This window comes from Bombina bombina, chromosome 4, assembly GCF_027579735.1.
Source record: "Bombina bombina isolate aBomBom1 chromosome 4, aBomBom1.pri, whole genome shotgun sequence".
Lineage (NCBI taxonomy): Eukaryota > Metazoa > Chordata > Amphibia > Anura > Bombinatoridae > Bombina > Bombina bombina.
This window is the reverse complement of record NC_069502.1, coordinates 31,936,529-31,956,542: the sequence shown is the minus strand read 5'-3', so window position 1 is coordinate 31,956,542 and position 20,014 is coordinate 31,936,529. Positions and strand designations below refer to the sequence as shown.

Here is a 20,014-nt window from a genome sequence, read left to right as displayed (position 1 = left end):
CTCCTGCCTTGAGGTTACGAAAGGCACGAAAATTAGACTGTTTGGCCTTTGATTTGGCCCTGTCCTGAGGCAGAGCATGGCCCTTACCTCCCGTAATGTCAGCGATAATTTCTTTCAAGCCGGGCCCGAATAAGGTCTGCCCTTTGAAAGGAATATTAAGCAATTTAGATTTAGAAGTTACATCAGCTGACCAGGATTTAAGCCATAACGCTCTGCGCGCTTGGATGGCGAATCCGGAGTTCTTAGCCGTAAGTTTGGTTAAATGTACAACGGCATCAGAAACAAATGCGTTAGCTAGCTTAAGTGCTTTAAGCTTGTTCATAATTTCATCCAATGGAGCTGTGCGAATGGCCTCTTCCAGAGACTCAAACCAGAATGCCGCCGCAGCAGTGACAGGCGCAATGCATGCAAGGGGCTGTAAGATAAAACCTTGTTGAACAAACATTTTCTTAAGGTAACCTAATTTTTTATCCATTGGATCTGAAAAGGCACAACTATCCTCCACCGGGATAGTGGTACGCTTAGCTAAAGTAGAAACTGCTCCCTCCACCTTAGGGACCGTCTGCCATAAGTCTCGTGTGGTGGCGTCTATAGGAAACATTTTCCTAAATATGGGAGGAGGGGAAAAAGGCACACCGGGTCTATCCCACTCCTTGCTAATAATCTCTGTAAGCCTTTTAGGTATAGGAAACACGTCAGTACACACCGGTACCGCATAGTATCTATCCAACCTACATAATTTTTCTGGAATTGCAACCGTGTTACAATCATTCAGAGCCGCTAATACCTCCCCTAGCAATATGCGGAGGTTCTCAAGCTTAAATTTAAAATTAGAAATCTCTGAATCCAGTCTCCCTGGATCAGATCTGTCACCCACAGAATGAAGCTCTCCGTCTTCATGTTCTGCAAATTGTGACGCAGTATCGGACATGGCTCTCACATCATCAGCGCGCTCTGTCCTTCACCCAGAGCTATCACGCTTGCCTCTTAATTCTGGCAATTTAGATAATACTTCTGTCATAACAGTAGCCATGTCTTGCAAAGTGATTTGTAAGGGCCTCCCTGATGTACTTGGCGCCACAAAATCACGCACCTCCTGAGCGGGAGGCGAAGGTTCTGACACGTGAGGAGAGTTAGTCGGCATAACTTCCCCCTCGTTGTCTGGTGATAATTTCTTTACATGTAAAGACTGACTTTTATTTAAAGTTACATCAATGCATTTAGTACACAAATTTCTATGGGGCTCCACATTGGCCTTCATACATAGTGAACAAACAGATTCATCTGTGTCAGACATGTTTAAACAGACTAGCAAGCTTGGAAAATACTTTTCAAATAAATTTACAAGCAATATAAAAAACGCTACTGTGCCTTTAAGAAGCACAAAAAGCTGTCACAGTTGAAATAACAATGAACCAAATTAGTTATAGCAACCAAATTTTCACAGTAAATGTATTAAGTTAGCAAAGGATTGCACCCACCAGCAAATGGATGATTAACCCCTTAATACCCAAAAACGGATAACAATTTAATAATTAACGTTTTTATCACAGTCAAACACACTGTCACAGGTCTGCTGTGACTGATTACCTCCCTCAAATTTTGAATTTTGAAGACCCCTGAGCTCTCTAGAGACGTCCTGGATCATGGAGGATGAAGTAGGAAGATTGTGACTGAATCTTTACTGCGCAAAAAAGCGCTAAAATAGGCCCCTCCCACTCATATTACAACAGTGGGGAAGCTCAGTTAACTGTTTCTATGAAGAAAACAAAGATGGCCATGTGGTAAAAATCAAGCCCCAATAAGTTTTATCACCAAGTACCTCACAAAAAACGATTAACATGCTAGTAAACGTTTTAAAAGTTATGAAGTGTTATTAATAAGCCTGCTACCAGTCGCTTTTACTGCAGTTAAGGCTCATACATTACTTCAGTATTAACAGTATTTTCTGAGTCAAATTCCATTCCCTAGAAAAATACTTCAGTGTACACACACTCATCAGCCTAATACCAGTCGCTACCACTGCATTTAAGGCTGAACTTACATTACATTGGTATCAGCAGTATTTTCTCAGTCAATTCCATTGCTTAGAAAAATAATTACTGCACATACCTCATTTGCAGGGGGGCCCTGCATGCTATTCCCCTTTTCTGAAGTTACCTCACTCCTCAGAATGTGCGAGAACAGCCAGTGGATCTTAGTTACGTCTGCTAAGATCATAGAAAACGCAGGCAGATTCTTCTTCTAATGCTGCCTGAGAAACAAACAGCACACTCCGGTGCCATTTAAAATAACAAACTTTTGATTGAAGAAATAAACTAAGTTTAAAAACACCACAGACCTCTCACAACGACCTATCTTTAGTTAGGTTGCAAGAGAATGACTGGATATGACATGTGAGGGGAGGAGCTATATAGCAGCTCTGCTTGGGTGATCCTCGTGCAACTTCCTGTTGGGTAAGAGATATAATCCCATAAGTAATGGATGACCCGTGGACTGACTACACTTAACAAGAGAAAAGTACATTAATATAACTGTGTTGGTTATGCAAAACTGGGGAATGAGTAATAAAGGGATTATCTATCTTTTAAAACAATAACAATTCTATGGTTGAGTGTCCCTTTAATGAGCAGAGACTACTCCGTAGATGCCATCCCGACAGCAGACAGTAGTACTCAGATATCCGCCAGGTAAACAAAAAGTAATCCACAGGTGGTCACCTCATGAGCAGAGAGCACTCGTCAGGTGCCTCCCCAGTGAGCATAATACGGAGTAACTTCCACAAAAAAATCTCACCTATACAGTGACCACCATTGCACCAAATAATTAAATAATGGCTGAAAGTGAAGAGGTTCCTGTGGATTTATATTTTGCTTGTAATAAACCTATGACAATGCAATATATGAAACTATATACCTGTGGTATAATGGGATGAAATAGAAATTGGCAATCTGAACAGCTGGCCATATCTGTAAGAAAGAAGAGTGCAAAATATCAGCAATATCAGCACCACCTCAGATCAGCTCAAAGTGAGAAACAGGAAGATGCTGGTGTCATGTCAAATGTCACTGAGCACCAAACACACACGGGTCATTACACGCGGGAACCACACGCACAGGTAATTACACGCACCAGTCACTGAGCACCACACACACACACAGGTCATTACACACACCAGTCACTGAGCACCACACACACACACACGTCATTACACGCACCAGTCACTGAGCACCACACACACACAGGTCATTACACGCACCAGTCACTGAGCACCACACACACACACAGGTCATTACACGCACCAGACACTGAGCACCACACACACAGGTCATTACACGCACCAGTAACTGAGCACCACACACACACACACACACAGCTCATTACACGCACCAGTCATTGAGAACCACACACACACACAGGTCATTACACGCACCAGACACTGAGCACCACACACACACACACACACACAGGTCATTACACGCTCCAGTCACTGAGCACCACACACACACAGGTCATTACACGCACCAGTCACTGAGCACCACACACACACAGGTCATTACACGCTCCAGTCACTGAGCACCACACACACACACACAGGTCATTACACGCTCCAGACACTGACCACCACACACAGGTCATTACACGCGGCAGTCACTGACCACCACACACACACACAAGTCATTACACACACCAGTCACTGAGCACCACACACACACACAAGTCATTACACACACCAGTCACTGACCACCACACACACACACAAGTCATTACACACACCAGTCACTGAGCACCACACACACACAAGTCATTACACACACCAGTCACTGAGCACCACACACACACACACACACACAGGTCATTACACACACCAGTCACTGAGCACCACACACACACACAGGTCATTACATGCACCAGTCACTGGGCACCACACACACACACAGGTCATTACACGCACCATTCGCTGAGCACCACACACACAGGTCATTACACGCACCAGTCACTGAGCACCACACACACACAGGTCATTACACGCACCAGACACTGAGCACCACACACACACAGGTCATTACACGCACCAGTAACTGAGCACCACACACAGGTCATTACACGCACCAGTCACTGAGCACCACACACACACACACAGGTCATTACACGCACCAGTCACTGAGCACCACACACACACACAGGTCATTACACGCACCAGACACTGAGCACCACACACACACAGGTCATTACACGCACCAGTCACTGAGCACCACACACAGGTCATTACACGCACCAGTCACTGAGCACCACACACACACACACAGGTCATTATACGCACCAGTCATTGAGCACCACACACACACAGGTCATTACACGCACCAGTCATTGAGCACCACACACACACAGGTCATTACACGCACCAGTCACTGAGCACCACACACAGGTCATTACACGCACCAGTCACTGAGCACCACACACACACACAGGTCATTACATGCACCAGTCATTGAGCACCACACACACACACAGGTCATTACACGCACCAGTCATTGAGCACCACACACACACAGGTCATTACACGCACCAGTCATTGAGCACCACACACACACAGGTCATTACACGCACCAGTCATTGAGCACCACACACACACACACACAGGTCATTACACGCACCAGTCATTGAGCACCACACACACACAGGTCATTACACGCACCAGTCACTGAGCACCACACACAGGTCATTACACGCACCAGTCATTGAGCACCACACACACACAGGTCATTACACGCACCAGTCATTGAGCACCACACACACAGGTCATTACACGCACCAGTCACTGAGCACCACACACACACACACACACAGGTCATTACACGCACCAGTCACTGAGCACCACACACACACAGGTCATTACACGCACCAGTCACTGAGCACCACACATACACACACACAGCTCATTACACGCACCAGACACTGAGCACCACACACACACAGGTCATTACACGCGGCAGTCACTGACCACCACACACACAGGTCATTACACGCACCAGTCACTGACCACCACACACACACACACACAGGTCATTACACGCACCAGTCATTGAGCACCACACACACACACAGGTCATTACACGCACCAGTCATTGAGCACCACACACACACACACAGGTCATTACACGCACCAGTCACTGACCACCACACACACAGGTCATTACACGCACCAGTCACTGACCACCACACACACAGGTCATTACACGCACCAGTCACTGACCACCACACACACAGGTCATTACACGCACCAGTCACTGACCACCACACACACAGGTCATTACACGCACCAGTCACTGACCACCACACACACAGGTCATTACACACATCAGTCACTGAGCACCACACACACACACACAGGTCATTACACGCACCAGTCACTGAGCACCACACACACACACACAGGTCATTACACACATCAGTCACTGAGCACCACACACACAGGTCATTACACGCACCAGTCACTGAGCACCACACACACACAGGTCATTACACGCACCAGTCAATGAGCACCACACACACACACACAGGTCATTACACACATCAGTCACTGAGCACCACACACACAGGTCATTACACGCACCAGTCACTGAGCACCACACACACACAGGTCATTACACGCACCAGTCACTGAGCACCACACACACAGGTCATTACACACATCAGTCACTGACCACCACACACAGGTCATTACACGCATCAGTCGCTGGGCACCACACACACATTATTACACGCATCAGTCGCTGGGCACCACACAGTCAAATTACTCCGGTATAATACGTGACCTAAAGGGACAATTTAGGAGACACAGATGTACAAACAACGATATATTATGCACCCATGCTGGGTAATGAAAGATTACAGAGTCACAACACAAAGACAATTAACTAGATGGTCAGAAAGTAACAGATCACAAAGTCACACTTACATAGTAATTAGCAATTAAAGCATCTTTGTAATCCTGAAAAAAAAAAAAAAAAAACATAGAATGTAAAAAAAAACAAAAAAAAAAACAACATTAAAGGACCAGTTAACACAGTAGATTTGCATAATAAACAAATGCAAGATAACAAAACAATGCAATAGCACTTAGTCTGAACTTCAAATGAGTAGTAGATTTTGTTTCCAACAATTTTAAAAGTTCTCTTTTTCCACTCCCCCTGTACCATGTGACAGCCATCAGCCAATCACAAATGCATACACGTACCATGTGACAGCGATCAGCCAATCACAAATGCGTACGTATATGCTGCAAATTCTTGCACATGCTCAATAGGAGCTGGTGACTCAAAAAAATTTAAATATAAAAAGACGGTGCACATTTTGTTAATGGAAGTAAATTGGAAAGTTGTTTAAAATTGCTGCTCTATCTGAACCATGAAAGTTTAATTTTGACTGAGTGTCCTTTTAATATTATTTAGAGATGTAATATCTGATCAGGGAGCCCTCGCCGGTAACTGTACATACAATACACGATCAGGGAGCCCTCGCCTGTAACTGTACATACAATACACTATCAGGGAGCCCTCGCCTGTAACTGTACATACAATACACGATCAGGGAGCCCTCGCCTGTAACTGTACATACAATACACGATCAGGGAGCCCTCGTCTGTAACTGTACATACAATACACTATCAGGTAGAACTCGTCTGTAACTGTACATACAATACACTATCAGGGAGCCCTCGCCTGTAACTGTACATACAATACACTATCAGGGAGCCCTCGCCTGTAACTGTACATACAATACACTATCAGGGAGCCCTCGCCTGTAACTGTACATACAATACACTATCAGGGAGCCCTCGCCTGTAACTGTACATACAATACACTATCAGGGAGCCCTCGCCTGTAACTGTACATACAATACACTATCAGGGAGCCCTCGTCTGTAACTGTACATACAATACACTATCAGGGAGCCCTCGTCTGTAACTGTACATACAATACACTATCAGGGAGCCCTCGTCTGTAACTGTACATACAATACACTATCAGGGAGCCCTCGTCTGTAACTGTACATACAATACACTATCAGGGAGCCCTCGTCTGTAACTGTACATACAATACACTATCAGGTAGAACTCGTCTGTAACTGTACATACAATACACTATCAGGTAGCCCTCGCCTGTAACTGTACATACAATACACTATCAGGTAGAACTCGTCTGTAACTGTACATACAATACACGATCAGGGAGCCCTCGCCTGTAACTGTACATACAATACACTATCAGGGAGCCCTCGCCTGTAACTGTACATACAATACACTATCAGGGAGCCCTCGCCTGTAACTGTACATACAATACACTATCAGGGAGCCCTCAACTGTAACTGTACATACAATACACTATCAGGGAGAACTCATCTGTAACTGTACATACAATACACTATCAGGGAGAACTCATCTGTAACTGTACATACAATACACTATCAGGGAGAACTCATCTGTAACTGTACATACAATACACTATCAGGGAGCCCTCATCTGTAACTGTACATACAATACACTATCAGGGAGCCCTCAACTGTAACTGTACATACAATACACTATCAGGGAGCCCTCGCCTGTAACTGTACATACAATACACTATCAGGGAGCCCTCGCCTGTAACTGTACATACAATACACTATCAGGGAGCCCTCGCCTGTAACTGTACATACAATACACTATCAGGGAGCCCTCGTCTGTAACTGTACATACAATACACTATCAGGGAGCCCTCGCCTGTAACTGTACATACAATACACTATCAGGTAGAACTCGTCTGTAACTGTACATACAATACACTATCAGGTAGCCCTCGCCTGTAACTGTACATACAATACACTATCAGGTAGAACTCGTCTGTAACTGTACATACAATACACGATCAGGGAGCCCTCGCCTGTAACTGTACATACAATACACTATCAGGGAGCCCTCGCCTGTAACTGTACATACAATACACTATCAGGGAGCCCTCAACTGTAACTGTACATACAATACACTATCAGGGAGAACTCATCTGTAACTGTACATACAATACACTATCAGGGAGCCCTCATCTGTAACTGTACATACAATACACTATCAGGGAGAACTCATCTGTAACTGTACATACAATACACTATCAGGGAGCCCTCATCTGTAACTGTACATACAATACACTATCAGGGAGCCCTCAACTGTAACTGTACATACAATACACTATCAGGGAGCCCTCGCCTGTAACTGTACATACAATACACTATCAGGGAGCCCTCGCCTGTAACTGTACATACAATAGACTATCAGGGAGCCCTCGCCTGTAACTGTACATACAATAGACTATCAGGGAGCCCTCGCCTGTAACTGTACATACAATACACTATCAGGGAGCCCTCGCCTGTAACTGTACATACAATACACTATCAGGGAGCCCTCGCCTGTAACTGTACATACAATACACTATCAGGGAGCCCTCGTCTGTAACTGTATATACAATACACTATCAGGGAGCCCTCGCCTGTAACTGTACATACAATACACTATCAGGGAACCCTCGCCTGTAACTGTACATACAATACACTATCAGGGAGCCCTCGCCTGTAACTGTACATACAATACACTATCAGGGAACCCTCGCCTGTAACTGTACATACAATACACTATCAGGGAGCCCTCGTCTGTAACTGTACATACAATACACTATCAGGGAACCCTCGTCTGTAACTGTATATACAATACACTATCAGGTAGAACTCGTCTGTAACTGTACATACAATACACTATCAGGGAGCCCTCGCCTGTAACTGTACATACAATACACTATCAGGGAGCCCTCGTCTGTAACTGTACATACAATACATGATCAGTGAGCCCTCGTCTGTAACTGTACATACAATACACTATCAGGGAACCCTCGCCTGTAACTGTACATACAATACACTATCAGGGAGCCCTCGACTGTAACTGTACATACAATACACTATCAGGGAGCCCTCGACTGTAACTGTACATACAATACACTATCAGGGAGCCCTCATCTGTAACTGTACATACAATACACTATCAGGGAGAACTCATCTGTAACTGTACATACAATACACTATCAGGGAGCCCTCATCTGTAACTGTACATACAATACACTATCAGGGAGAACTCGTCTGTAACTGTACATACAATACACTATCAGGGAGCCCTCAACTGTAACTGTACATACAATACACTATCAGGGAGCCCTCGTCTGTAACTGTACATACAATACACTATCAGGGAGCCCTCGTCTGTAACTGTACATACAATACACTATCAGGGAGCCCTCGTCTGTAACTGTACATACAATACACTATCAGGGAACCCTCGCCTGTAACTGTACATACAATACACTATCAGGGAGCCCTCGACTGTAACTGTACATACAATACACTATCAGGGAGCCCTCGACTGTAACTGTACATACAATACACTATCAGGGAGCCCTCGTCTGTAACTGTACATACAATACACTATCAGGGAGAACTCATCTGTAACTGTACATACAATACACTATCAGGGAGCCCTCGTCTGTAACTGTACATACAATACACTATCAGGGAGAACTCATCTGTAACTGTACATACAATATATGTTCCCATTTGCGGGAGAGCAATAATTTAGCGCTCCACTCGTGTCCATAAAGCAATAGGTATCCTCCTCTACTGAGGCCAATCAGGGACAGTTAAACGGGTTAGTGTGTGACCAATGACTGTGCTAAATAGCAGCGTTACGTCTGGAATCCGCATTTCCACAGAAGTTGGAAAACCAATCAATTCCTGAGTTAAAGGGCTACAAAAGTCACAATTAAAGTTTCCTGATTTAGATAGAACATGGAATTTATATTTCCAATATACTTTCATTATCAGAACGTGCTGATTCTTATTATATGCGCACTTCCTGAGGCTCCTACTGAGCATGTGCAAAAGGGCACAGTATATTTACGTATACTAGTCTGTGATTGGCTGATGGCTGTCACATGTTACAGTTATATGCGCACTTCCTGAGGCTCCTACTGAGCATGTGCAAAAGGGCACAGTATATTTACGTATACTAGTCTGATTGGCTGATGGCTGTCACATGTTACGGTTATATGCACACTTCCTGAGGCACCTACTGAGCATGTGCAAAAGGGCACAGTATATTTACATATACTAGTCTGTGATTGGCTGATGGCTGTCACATGTTACAGTTATATGCACACTTCCTGAGGCTCCAGCTCCTACTGAGCAGGTGCAAAAGAGCACAGTATATTTACATATATATGAAACTGTAATTGGCTGATGGCTGTCACATGTTACAGTTATATGCACACTTCCTGAGGCTCCTACTGAGCATGTGCAAAAGGGCACAGTATATTTACGTATATGAAGTTTGGGATTGGCTGAAGGCTGTCACATGTTACAGTTATATGCACACTTCCTGAGGCTCCAGCACTTACTGAGCATGTGCAAGAGGGCACAGTATATTTACGTATATGAAGTTTGGGATTGGCTGATGGATGTCACGTGATACAGGGGAAGGAAATTTGAATTAACTGAAATTTGAAAGAAAATATTCTGCTGCTCATTTCAAATTGAAAGTGCTATTGTATTATGTTTTTATTGTGCATTTGTCAGTTATTCCATTCTACTGTATTTAGTGCTCCTTTAAATAAGTAAAAGGGGACAAAATAAAAGCATTTTGCACATTTTTACTACACATAATTTAACGCCATATTAGAATAATAAAGTTTATAATGTCCCTTTGTATTAAAGCAGGGAGCCCTCAGCTGTACCTATACAGCCAGTGTCTCATCTATATTACTAATAGGTGTTATGCGCACACATTTCTAGAAGCTGTGATGTCTGTACCAGATTATTCTTCTCATTACATCGCTGTGCACAGGGTCTCCTTTGTTTGCCATATTAATAGGTTTACATGACCCTGCGCTATTGTATTTATTGTACTCTTGTAGCCAGGAGGTGTGTGTGATGTCACCAGCGTCAGACGCTACTGTACCAGTCCCCACTCTCTTTACACAAGAAAATACGTCCTAATTGCAATGGTACAAAAGCTATAAACATACACAGACTAAGCCTGACCTAGGTCACATCCCAGGGAATTATTGTGTGAGTACAGATAGCGGTGTGTGATCTAGTCATTGTGCGAGTACAGATAGCTGTGTGTGTGTGTGTGTGTGTGTGTGATCTAGTCATTGTGCGAGTACAGATAGCTGTGTGTGTGTGTGTGTGTGTGTGTGTGTGATCTAGTCATTGTGTGAGTACAGATAGCTGTGTGTGTGTGTGTGTGTGATCTAGTCATTGTGTGAGTACAGATAGCTGTGTGTGTGTGTGTGTGATCTAGTCATTGTGTGAGTACAGATAGCTGTGTGTGTGTGTGTGTGATCTAGTCATTGTGTGAGTACAGATAGCTGTGTGTGTGTGTGTGTGATCTAGTCATTGTGTGAGTACAGATAGCTGTGTGTGTGTGTGATCTAGTCATTGTGTGAGTACAGATAGCTGTGTGTGTGTGTGATCTAGTCATTGTGTGAGTACAGATAGCTGTGTGTGTGTGTGATCTAGTCATTGTGTGAGTACAGATAGCTGTGTGTGTGTGTGATCTAGTCATTGTGTGAGTACAGATAGCTGTGTGTGTGTGTGTGATCTAGTCATTGTGTGAGTACAGATAGCTGTGTGTGTGTGTGATCTAGTCATTGTGTGAGTACAGATAGCTGTGTGTGTGTGTGTGTGATCTAGTCATTGTGTGAGTACAGATAGCTGTGTGTGTGTGTGTGATCTAGTCATTGTGTGAGTACAGATAGCTGTGTGTGTGTGTGTGATCTAGTCATTGTGTGAGTACAGATAGCTGTGTGTGTGTGTGATCTAGTCATTGTGTGAGTACAGATAGCTGTGTGTGTGTGTGATCTAGTCATTGTGTGAGTACAGATAGCTGTGTGTGTGTGTGATCTAGTCATTGTGTGAGTACAGATAGCTGTGTGTGTGTGTGATCTAGTCATTGTGTGAGTAGATAGCTGTGTGTGTGTGTGATCTAGTCATTGTGTGAGTACAGATAGCTGTGTGTGTGTGTGATCTAGTCATTGTGTGAGTACAGATAGCTGTGTGTGTGTGATCTAGTCATTGTGTGAGTACAGATAGCTGTGTGTGTGTGATCTAGTCATTGTGTGAGTACAGATAGCTGTGTGTGATCTAGTCATTGTGTGAGTACAGATAGCTGTGTGTGATCTAGTCATTGTGTGAGTACAGATAGCTGTGTGTGATCTAGTCATTGTGTGAGTACAGATAGCTGTGTGTGTGTGTGATCTAGTCATTGTGTGAGAACAGATAGCTGTGTGTGATCTAGTCATTGTGTGAGAACAGATAGCTGTGTGTGTGATCTAGTCATTGCGTGAGTACAGAAAGCTGTGTGTGTGTGTGTGTGTGTGTGTACAGATAGCTGTGTGTGTGTTCGTGATCTAGTCATTGTGTGAGTAGATAGTTGTGTGTGATCTAGTCATTGTGTGAGTACAGATAGCTGTGTGTGATCTAGTCATTGTGTGAGTACAGATAGCCGTGTGTGATCTAGTCATTGTGTGAGTACAGATAGCTGTGTGTGATCTAGTCATTGTGTGAGTAGATAGCTGTGTGTGATCTAGTCATTGTGTGAGTACAGATAGCTGTGTGTGTGTGTGATCTAGTCAATGTGTGAGTAGATAGCTGTGTGTGTGTGATCTAGTCAATGTGTGAGTAGATAGCTGTGTGTGTGTGATCTAGTCATTGTGTGAGTAGATAGCTGTGTGTGATCTAGTCATTGTGTGAGTACAGATAGCTGTGTGTGTGTGTGATCTAGTCAATGTGTGAGTAGATAGCTGTGTGTGTGATCTAGTCATTGTGTGAGTACAGATAGCTGTGTGTGATCTAGTCATTGTGTGAGTACAGATAGCTGTGTGTGTGTGTGTGTGTGTGATCTAGTCATTGTGTGAGTACAGATAGCTGTGTGTGTGTGTGATCTAGTCATTGTGTGAGTACAGATAGCTGTGTGTGTGTGATCTAGTCATTGTGTGAGTACAGATAGCTGTGTGTGTGATCTAGTCATTGTGTGAGTACAGATAGCTGTGTGTGTGATCTAGTCATTGTGGGAGTACAGATAGCTGTGTGTGTGATCTAGTCATTGTGGGAGTACAGATAGCTGTGTGTGTGATCTAGTCATTGTGGGAGTACAGATAGCTGTGTGTGATCTAGTCATTGTGTGAGTACAGATAGCTGTGTGTGTGTGTGTGATCTAGTCATTGTGTGAGTAGATAGCTGTGTGTGTGTGTGATCTAGTCATTGTGTGAGTAGATAGCTGTGTGTGATCTAGTCATTGTGTGAGTACAGATAGCTGTGTGTGATCTAGTCATTGTGTGAGTACAGATAGCTGTGTGTGTGTACGTGTACAGATAGCTGTGTGTGTGTGTGTACAGATAGCTGTGTGTGTGTGTGTGTGTGTGTACAGATAGCTGTGTGTGTGTACAGATAGCTATGTGTGTGTGTGTGTGTGTGTGTGTGTGATCTAGTCATTGTGTTAGTACAGATAGCCGTGTGTGTGATCTAGTCACTGTGCGAGTACAGATAGCTGTGTGTGTGTGTGATCTAGTCACTGTGCGAGTACAGATAGCTGTGTGTGTGTGATCTAGTCATTAAGATAAAAGGTGGTCCCTCAGGCGCCTCTAGACGGAGGCAAGGGGTATAGGAATAGTGATTAGGACAATTCAGTGAGAAAGTTACTTAACACTCAAGATGAAAGTTACTTCATGTAAAACTTATGGTGAAAGTTACTTCATATACTATTTATTAGAAACTTATTAAGCACGATTAAAATAGTCAATGAACACTGAGATAAAATTGGGAACAAATGGTCACAAATAAATGAAAGTACACAAATAAACAAATTTAGGTATTACAGTACAATAGTAAACTTCTAAAATCACATAAAAAAACCTTCATGGATCCATGAGGAAAAAATGGGTGATAAAACCATATAAAAAATATACAGAGTACAACCCCAAACAGTGATGGGTTGAAATATGAACTGTCTAGGTAAACCAACGTCTGGACAGATAATAAAGGCAGGAAAAAACCTAAATGTCACTCAAAGGTGAAGGGTACGGCTGTATGCTACAGAGGAAATTCACAATATGACATACAAAAACAGAATTTATGTTTACCTGATAAATTACTTTCTCCAACGGTGTGTCCGGTCCACGGCGTCATCCTTACTTGTGGGATATTCTCTTCCCCAACAGGAAATGGCAAAGAGCCCAGCAAAGCTGGTCACATGATCCCTCCTAGGCTCCGCCTACCCCAGTCATTCGACCGACGTTAAGGAGGAATATTTGCATAGGAGAAACCATATGGTACCGTGGTGACTGTAGTTAAAGAAAATAAATTATCAGACCTGATTAAAAAAACCAGGGCGGGCCGTGGACCGGACACACCGTTGGAGAAAGTAATTTATCAGGTAAACATAAATTCTGTTTTCTCCAACATAGGTGTGTCCGGTCCACGGCGTCATCCTTACTTGTGGGAACCAATACCAAAGCTTTAAGACACGGATGAAGGGAGGGAGCAAATCAGGTCACCTAAATGGAAGGCACCACGGCTTGCAAAACCTTTCTCCCAAAAATAGCCTCAGAAGAAGCAAAAGTATCAAACTTGTAAAATTTGGTAAAAGTGTGCAGTGAAGACCAAGTCGCTGCCCTACATATCTGATCAACAGAAGCCTCGTTCTTGAAGGCCCATGTGGAAGCCACAGCCCTAGTGGAATGAGCCGTGATTCTTTCGGGAGGCTGCCGTCCGGCAGTCTCGTAAGCCAATCTGATGATGCTTTTAATCCAAAAGGAGAGAGAGGTAGAAGTTGCTTTTTGACCTCTCCTTTTACCGGAATAAACAACAAACAAGGAAGATGTTTGTCTAAAATCCTTTGTAGCATCTAAATAGAATTTAAGAGCGAGAACAACATCCAAATTGTGCAACAAACGTTCCTTCTTTGAAACTGGTTTCGGGCACAGAGAAGGTACGATAATCTCCTGGTTAATGTTTTTGTTAGAAACAACTTTTGGAAGAAAACCAGGTTTAGTACGCAAAACCACCTTATCTGCATGGAACACCAGATAAGGAGGAGAACACTGCAGAGCAGATAATTCTGAAACTCTTCTAGCAGAAGAAATTGCAACCAAAAACAAAACTTTCCAAGATAATAACTTAATATCAACGGAATGTAAGGGTTCAAACGGAACCCCCTGAAGAACTGAAAGAACTAAATTGAGACTCCAAGGAGGAGTCAAAGGTTTGTAAACAGGCTTGATTCTAACCAGAGCCTGAACAAAGGCTTGAACATCTGGCACAGCTGCCAGCTTTTTGTGAAGTAACACAGACAAGGCAGAAATCTGTCCCTTCAGGGAACTTGCAGATAATCCTTTTTCCAATCCTTCTTGAAGGAAGGATAGAATCTTAGGAATCTTAACCTTGTCCCAAGGGAATCCTTTAGATTCACACCAACAGATATATTTTTTCCAAATTTTGTGGTAAATCTTTCTAGTTACAGGCTTTCTGGCCTGAATAAGAGTATCGATAACAGAATCTGAGAACCCTCGCTTTGATAAAATCAAGCGTTCAATCTCCAAGCAGTCAGCTGGAGTGAAACCAGATTCGGATGTTCGAACGGACCCTGAACAAGAAGGTCTCGTCTCAAAGGTAGCTTCCAAGGTGGAGCCGATGACATATTCACCAGATCTGCATACCAAGTCCTGCATAGCCACGCAGGAGCTATCAAGATCACCGACGCCCTCTCCTGGTTGATCCTGGCTACCAGCCTGGGGATGAGAGGAAACGGCGGGAACACATAAGCTAGTTTGAAGGTCCAAGGTGCTACTAGTGCATCCACTAGAGCCGCCTTGGGATCCCTGGATCTGGACCCGTAGCAAGGAACTTTGAAGTTCTGACGAGAGGCCATCAGATCCATGTCTGGAGTGCCCCACAGCTGAGTGACTTGGGCAAAGATTTCCGGATGGAGTTCCCATTCCCCCGGATGCAAAGTCTGACGACTCAGAAAATCCGCTTCCCAATTTTCCACTCCTGGGATGTGGATAGCAGACAGGTGGCAGGAGTGAGACTCCGCCCATAGAATGATTTTGGTCACTTCTTCCATCGCCAGGGAACTCCTTGTTCCCCCCTGATGGTTGATGTACGCAACAGTTGTCATGTTGTCTGATTGAAACCGTATGAACTTGGCCCTCGCTAGCTGAGGCCAAGCCTTGAGAGCATTGAATATCGCTCTCAGTTCCAGAATATTTATCGGTAGAAGAGATTCTTCCCGAGACCAAAGACCCTGAGCTTTCAGGGATCCCCAGACCGCGCCCCAGCCCATCAGACTGGCGTCGGTCGTGACAATGACCCACTCTGGTCTGCGGAATGTCATCCCTTGTGACAGGTTGTCTAGGGACAGCCACCAACGGAGTGAGTCTCTGGTCCTCTGATTTACTTGTATCTTCGGAGACAAGTCTGTATAGTCCCCATTCCACTGACTGAGCATGCACAGTTGTAATGGTCTTAGATGAATGCGCGCAAAAGGAACTATGTCCATTGCCGCTACCATCAAACCGATCACTTCCATGCACTGCGCTATGGAAGGAAGAGGAACGGAATGAAGTATCCGACAAGAGTCTAGAAGTTTTGTTTTTCTGGCCTCTGTCAGAAAAATCCTCATTTCTAAGGAGTCTATTATTGTTCCCAAGAAGGGAACCCTTGTTGACGGAGATAGAGAACTCTTTTCCACGTTCACTTTCCATCCGTGAGATCTGAGAAAGGCCAGGACTTAAATTTAAACGTAATCACATCAGGTTCAGCTTGTTGAGAAATGTTCCCTGAATCAGTAATTTCTCCCTCAGACAAAACCTCCCTGGCCCCATCAGACTGGGTTAGGGGCCCTTCAGAACCATTATTATCAGCGTCGTCATGCTCTTCAGTATCTAAAACAGAGCAGTCACGCTTACGCTGGTAAGTGTTCATTTTGGCTAAAATGTTTTTGACAGAATTATCCATTACAGCCGTTAATTGTTGCATAGTAAGGAGTATTGGCGCGCTAGATGTACTAGGGGCCTCCTGAGTGGGCAAGACTAGTGTAGACGAAGGAGGGAATGATGCAGTACCATGCTTACTCCCCTCACTTGAGGAATCATCTTGGGCATCATTGTCATTGTCACATAAATCACATTTATTTAAATGAATAGGAATTCTGGCTTCCCCACATTCAGAACACAGTCTATCTGGTAGTTCAGACATGTTAAACAGGCATAAACTTGATAACAAAGTACAAAAAACGTTTTAAAATAAAACCGTTACTGTCACTTTAAATTTTAAACTGAACACACTTTATTACTGCAATTGCGAAAAAACATGAAGGAATTGTTCAAAATTCACCAAATTTTCACCACAGTGTCTTAAAGCCTTAAAAGTATTGCACACCAAATTTGGAAGCTTTAACCCTTAAAATAACGGAACCGGAGCCGTTTTTAACTTTAACCCCTGTACAGTCCCTGGTATCTGCTTTGCTGAGACCCAACCAAGCCCAAAGGGGAATACGATACCAAATGACGCCTTCAGAAAGTCTTTTCTAAGTATCAGAGCTCCTTTCACATGCGACTGCATGTCATGCTTCTCAAAAACAAGTGCGCAACACCGGCGCGAAAATGAGGCTCTGCCTATGATTAGGGAAAGCCCCTAAAGAATAAGGTGTCTAAAACAGTGCCTGCCGATATTATTATATCAAAATACCCAGATAAAATGATTCCTCAAGGCTAAATATGTGTTAATAATGAATCGATTTAGCCCAGAAAAAGTCTACAGTCTTAATAAGCCCTTGTGAAGCCCTTATTTACGATCTTAATAAACATGGCTTACCGGATCCCATAGGGAAAATGACAGCTTCCAGCATTACATCGTCTTGTTAGAATGTGTCATACCTCAAGCAGCAAGAGACTGCTCACTGTTCCCCCAACTGAAGTTAATTGCTCTCAACAGTCCTGTGTGGAACAGCCATGGATTTTAGTGACGGTTGCTAAAATCATTTTCCTCATACAAACAGAAATCTTCATCTCTTTTCTGTTTCTGAGTAAATAGTACATACCAGCACTATTTTAAAATAACAAACTCTTGATTGAATAATAAAAACTACAGTTAAACACTAAAAAAACTCTAAGCCATCTCCGTGGAGATGTTGCCTGTACAACGGCAAAGAGAATGACTGGGGTAGGCGGAGCCTAGGAGGGATCATGTGACCAGCTTTGCTGGGCTCTTTGCCATTTCCTGTTGGGGAAGAGAATATCCCACAAGTAAGGATGACGCCGTGGACCGGACACACCTATGTTGGAGAAATAGCATACATAATCCGTGAAGAGTGTATAGTCTGTGAAAAATTGACCAATATGAATAAAAAATGGAAAAAAAGGGAAAAAAAACACACAGTGCGCTGGAAGTAAAAAGGTCACAAAACAGAAGGTCACAAAAACGAACACAAAAAATTATTTTTTTTGGCTGATTCATGTAATCAATTCATGTAATTCAAATTGTGTTGAACTATGTTCGATCGAGGTCTAGGATATATACCTAATTTAATGTTCTGATTACATGAATCAGCCAAAAAAATAATTTTCTGATTCAGAAGGTCACAAAAACGAACACAAAAAATTATTTTTTTTGGCTGATTCATGTAATCGGAACATTAAATTAGGTATATATCCTAGACCTCGATCGAACATAGTTCAACACAATTTGAATTTGAGTACAACATGAACTATTAACGCTTCAAAAAACTGACCGGAAGTGACGTCACAATAAAGACGGAGGCATTATACAAACATTATATTATCCTGATCCCACAGCCAAAGATCACTACTTACAATGATTAACTACCTAAGAATAGAATTTGAAGATTATTAAGATAAGTATATGTCAATATCAGTGCTTAAATTTATGACAATCGAACTCCCAAAAACGGAAATGGACAGAAGTGAACACTTCCGGTTCTGGGCTATAAAAACAGAATTTATGCTTACCTGATAAATTACTTTCTCCAACGGTGTGTCCGGTCCACGGCGTCATCCTTACTTGTGGGATATTCTCTTCCCCAACAGGAAATGGCAAAGAGCCCCAGCAAAGCTGGTCACATGATCCCTCCTAGGCTCCGCCCACCCCAGTCATTCGACCGACGGACAGGAGGAAATATATATAGGAGAAACCATATGATACCGTGGTGACTGTAGTTAGAGAAAATAATTCATCAGACCTGATTAAAAAACCAGGGCGGGCCGTGGACCGGACACACCGTTGGAGAAAGTAATTTATCAGGTAAGCATAAATTCTGTTTTCTCCAACATAGGTGTGTCCGGTCCACGGCGTCATCCTTACTTGTGGGAACCAATACCAAAGCTTTAGGACACGGATGAAGGGAGGGAGCAAATCAGGTCACCTAAATGGAAGGCACCACGGCTTGCAAAACCTTTCTCCCAAAAATAGCCTCTGAAGAAGCAAAAGTATCAAATTTGTAAAATTTGGCAAAAGTGTGCAGTGAAGACCAAGTCGCTGCCTTACATATCTGGTCAACAGAAGCCTCGTTCTTGAAGGCCCATGTAGAAGCCACAGCCCTAGTGGAGTGAGCTGTGATTCTTTCAGGAGGCTGCCGTCCGGCAGTCTCATAAGCCAATCGGATAATGCTTTTAAGCCAAAAGGAAAGAGAGGTAGAAGTCGCTTTTTGACCTCTCCTTTTACCAGAATAAACAACAAACAAGGAAGATGTTTGTCTGAAATCTTTAGTAGCCTCTAAATAGAATTTTAGAGCACGGACTACGTCCAAATTGTGTAACAAACGTTCCTTCTTTGAAACTGGATTCGGACACAAAGAAGGTACAACTATCTCCTGGTTAATATTTTTGTTGGAAACAACTTTCGGAAGAAAACCAGGCTT

The 20,014-nt window shown here is 43.4% G+C and overlaps 1 protein-coding gene across 2 annotated transcripts in view; it reads right to left on the bottom strand.

The window, feature by feature from the left end:
- The window catches only part of MPV17 (mitochondrial inner membrane protein MPV17), a 128,841-nt gene that overhangs the window by 24,366 nt on the left and 84,461 nt on the right, over positions 1–20,014 (bottom strand). For both annotated transcript variants that reach the window (XM_053709451.1, XM_053709452.1), the window contains exons 6-7: positions 5,963–5,995; positions 2,917–2,969 (exon numbers count right to left, since the gene is read on the bottom strand). In XM_053709451.1, the coding sequence (XP_053565426.1) occupies positions 2,917–2,969; positions 5,963–5,995 (86 nt within the window). The remainder of the gene's footprint in view (positions 1–2,916; positions 2,970–5,962; positions 5,996–20,014) is intronic.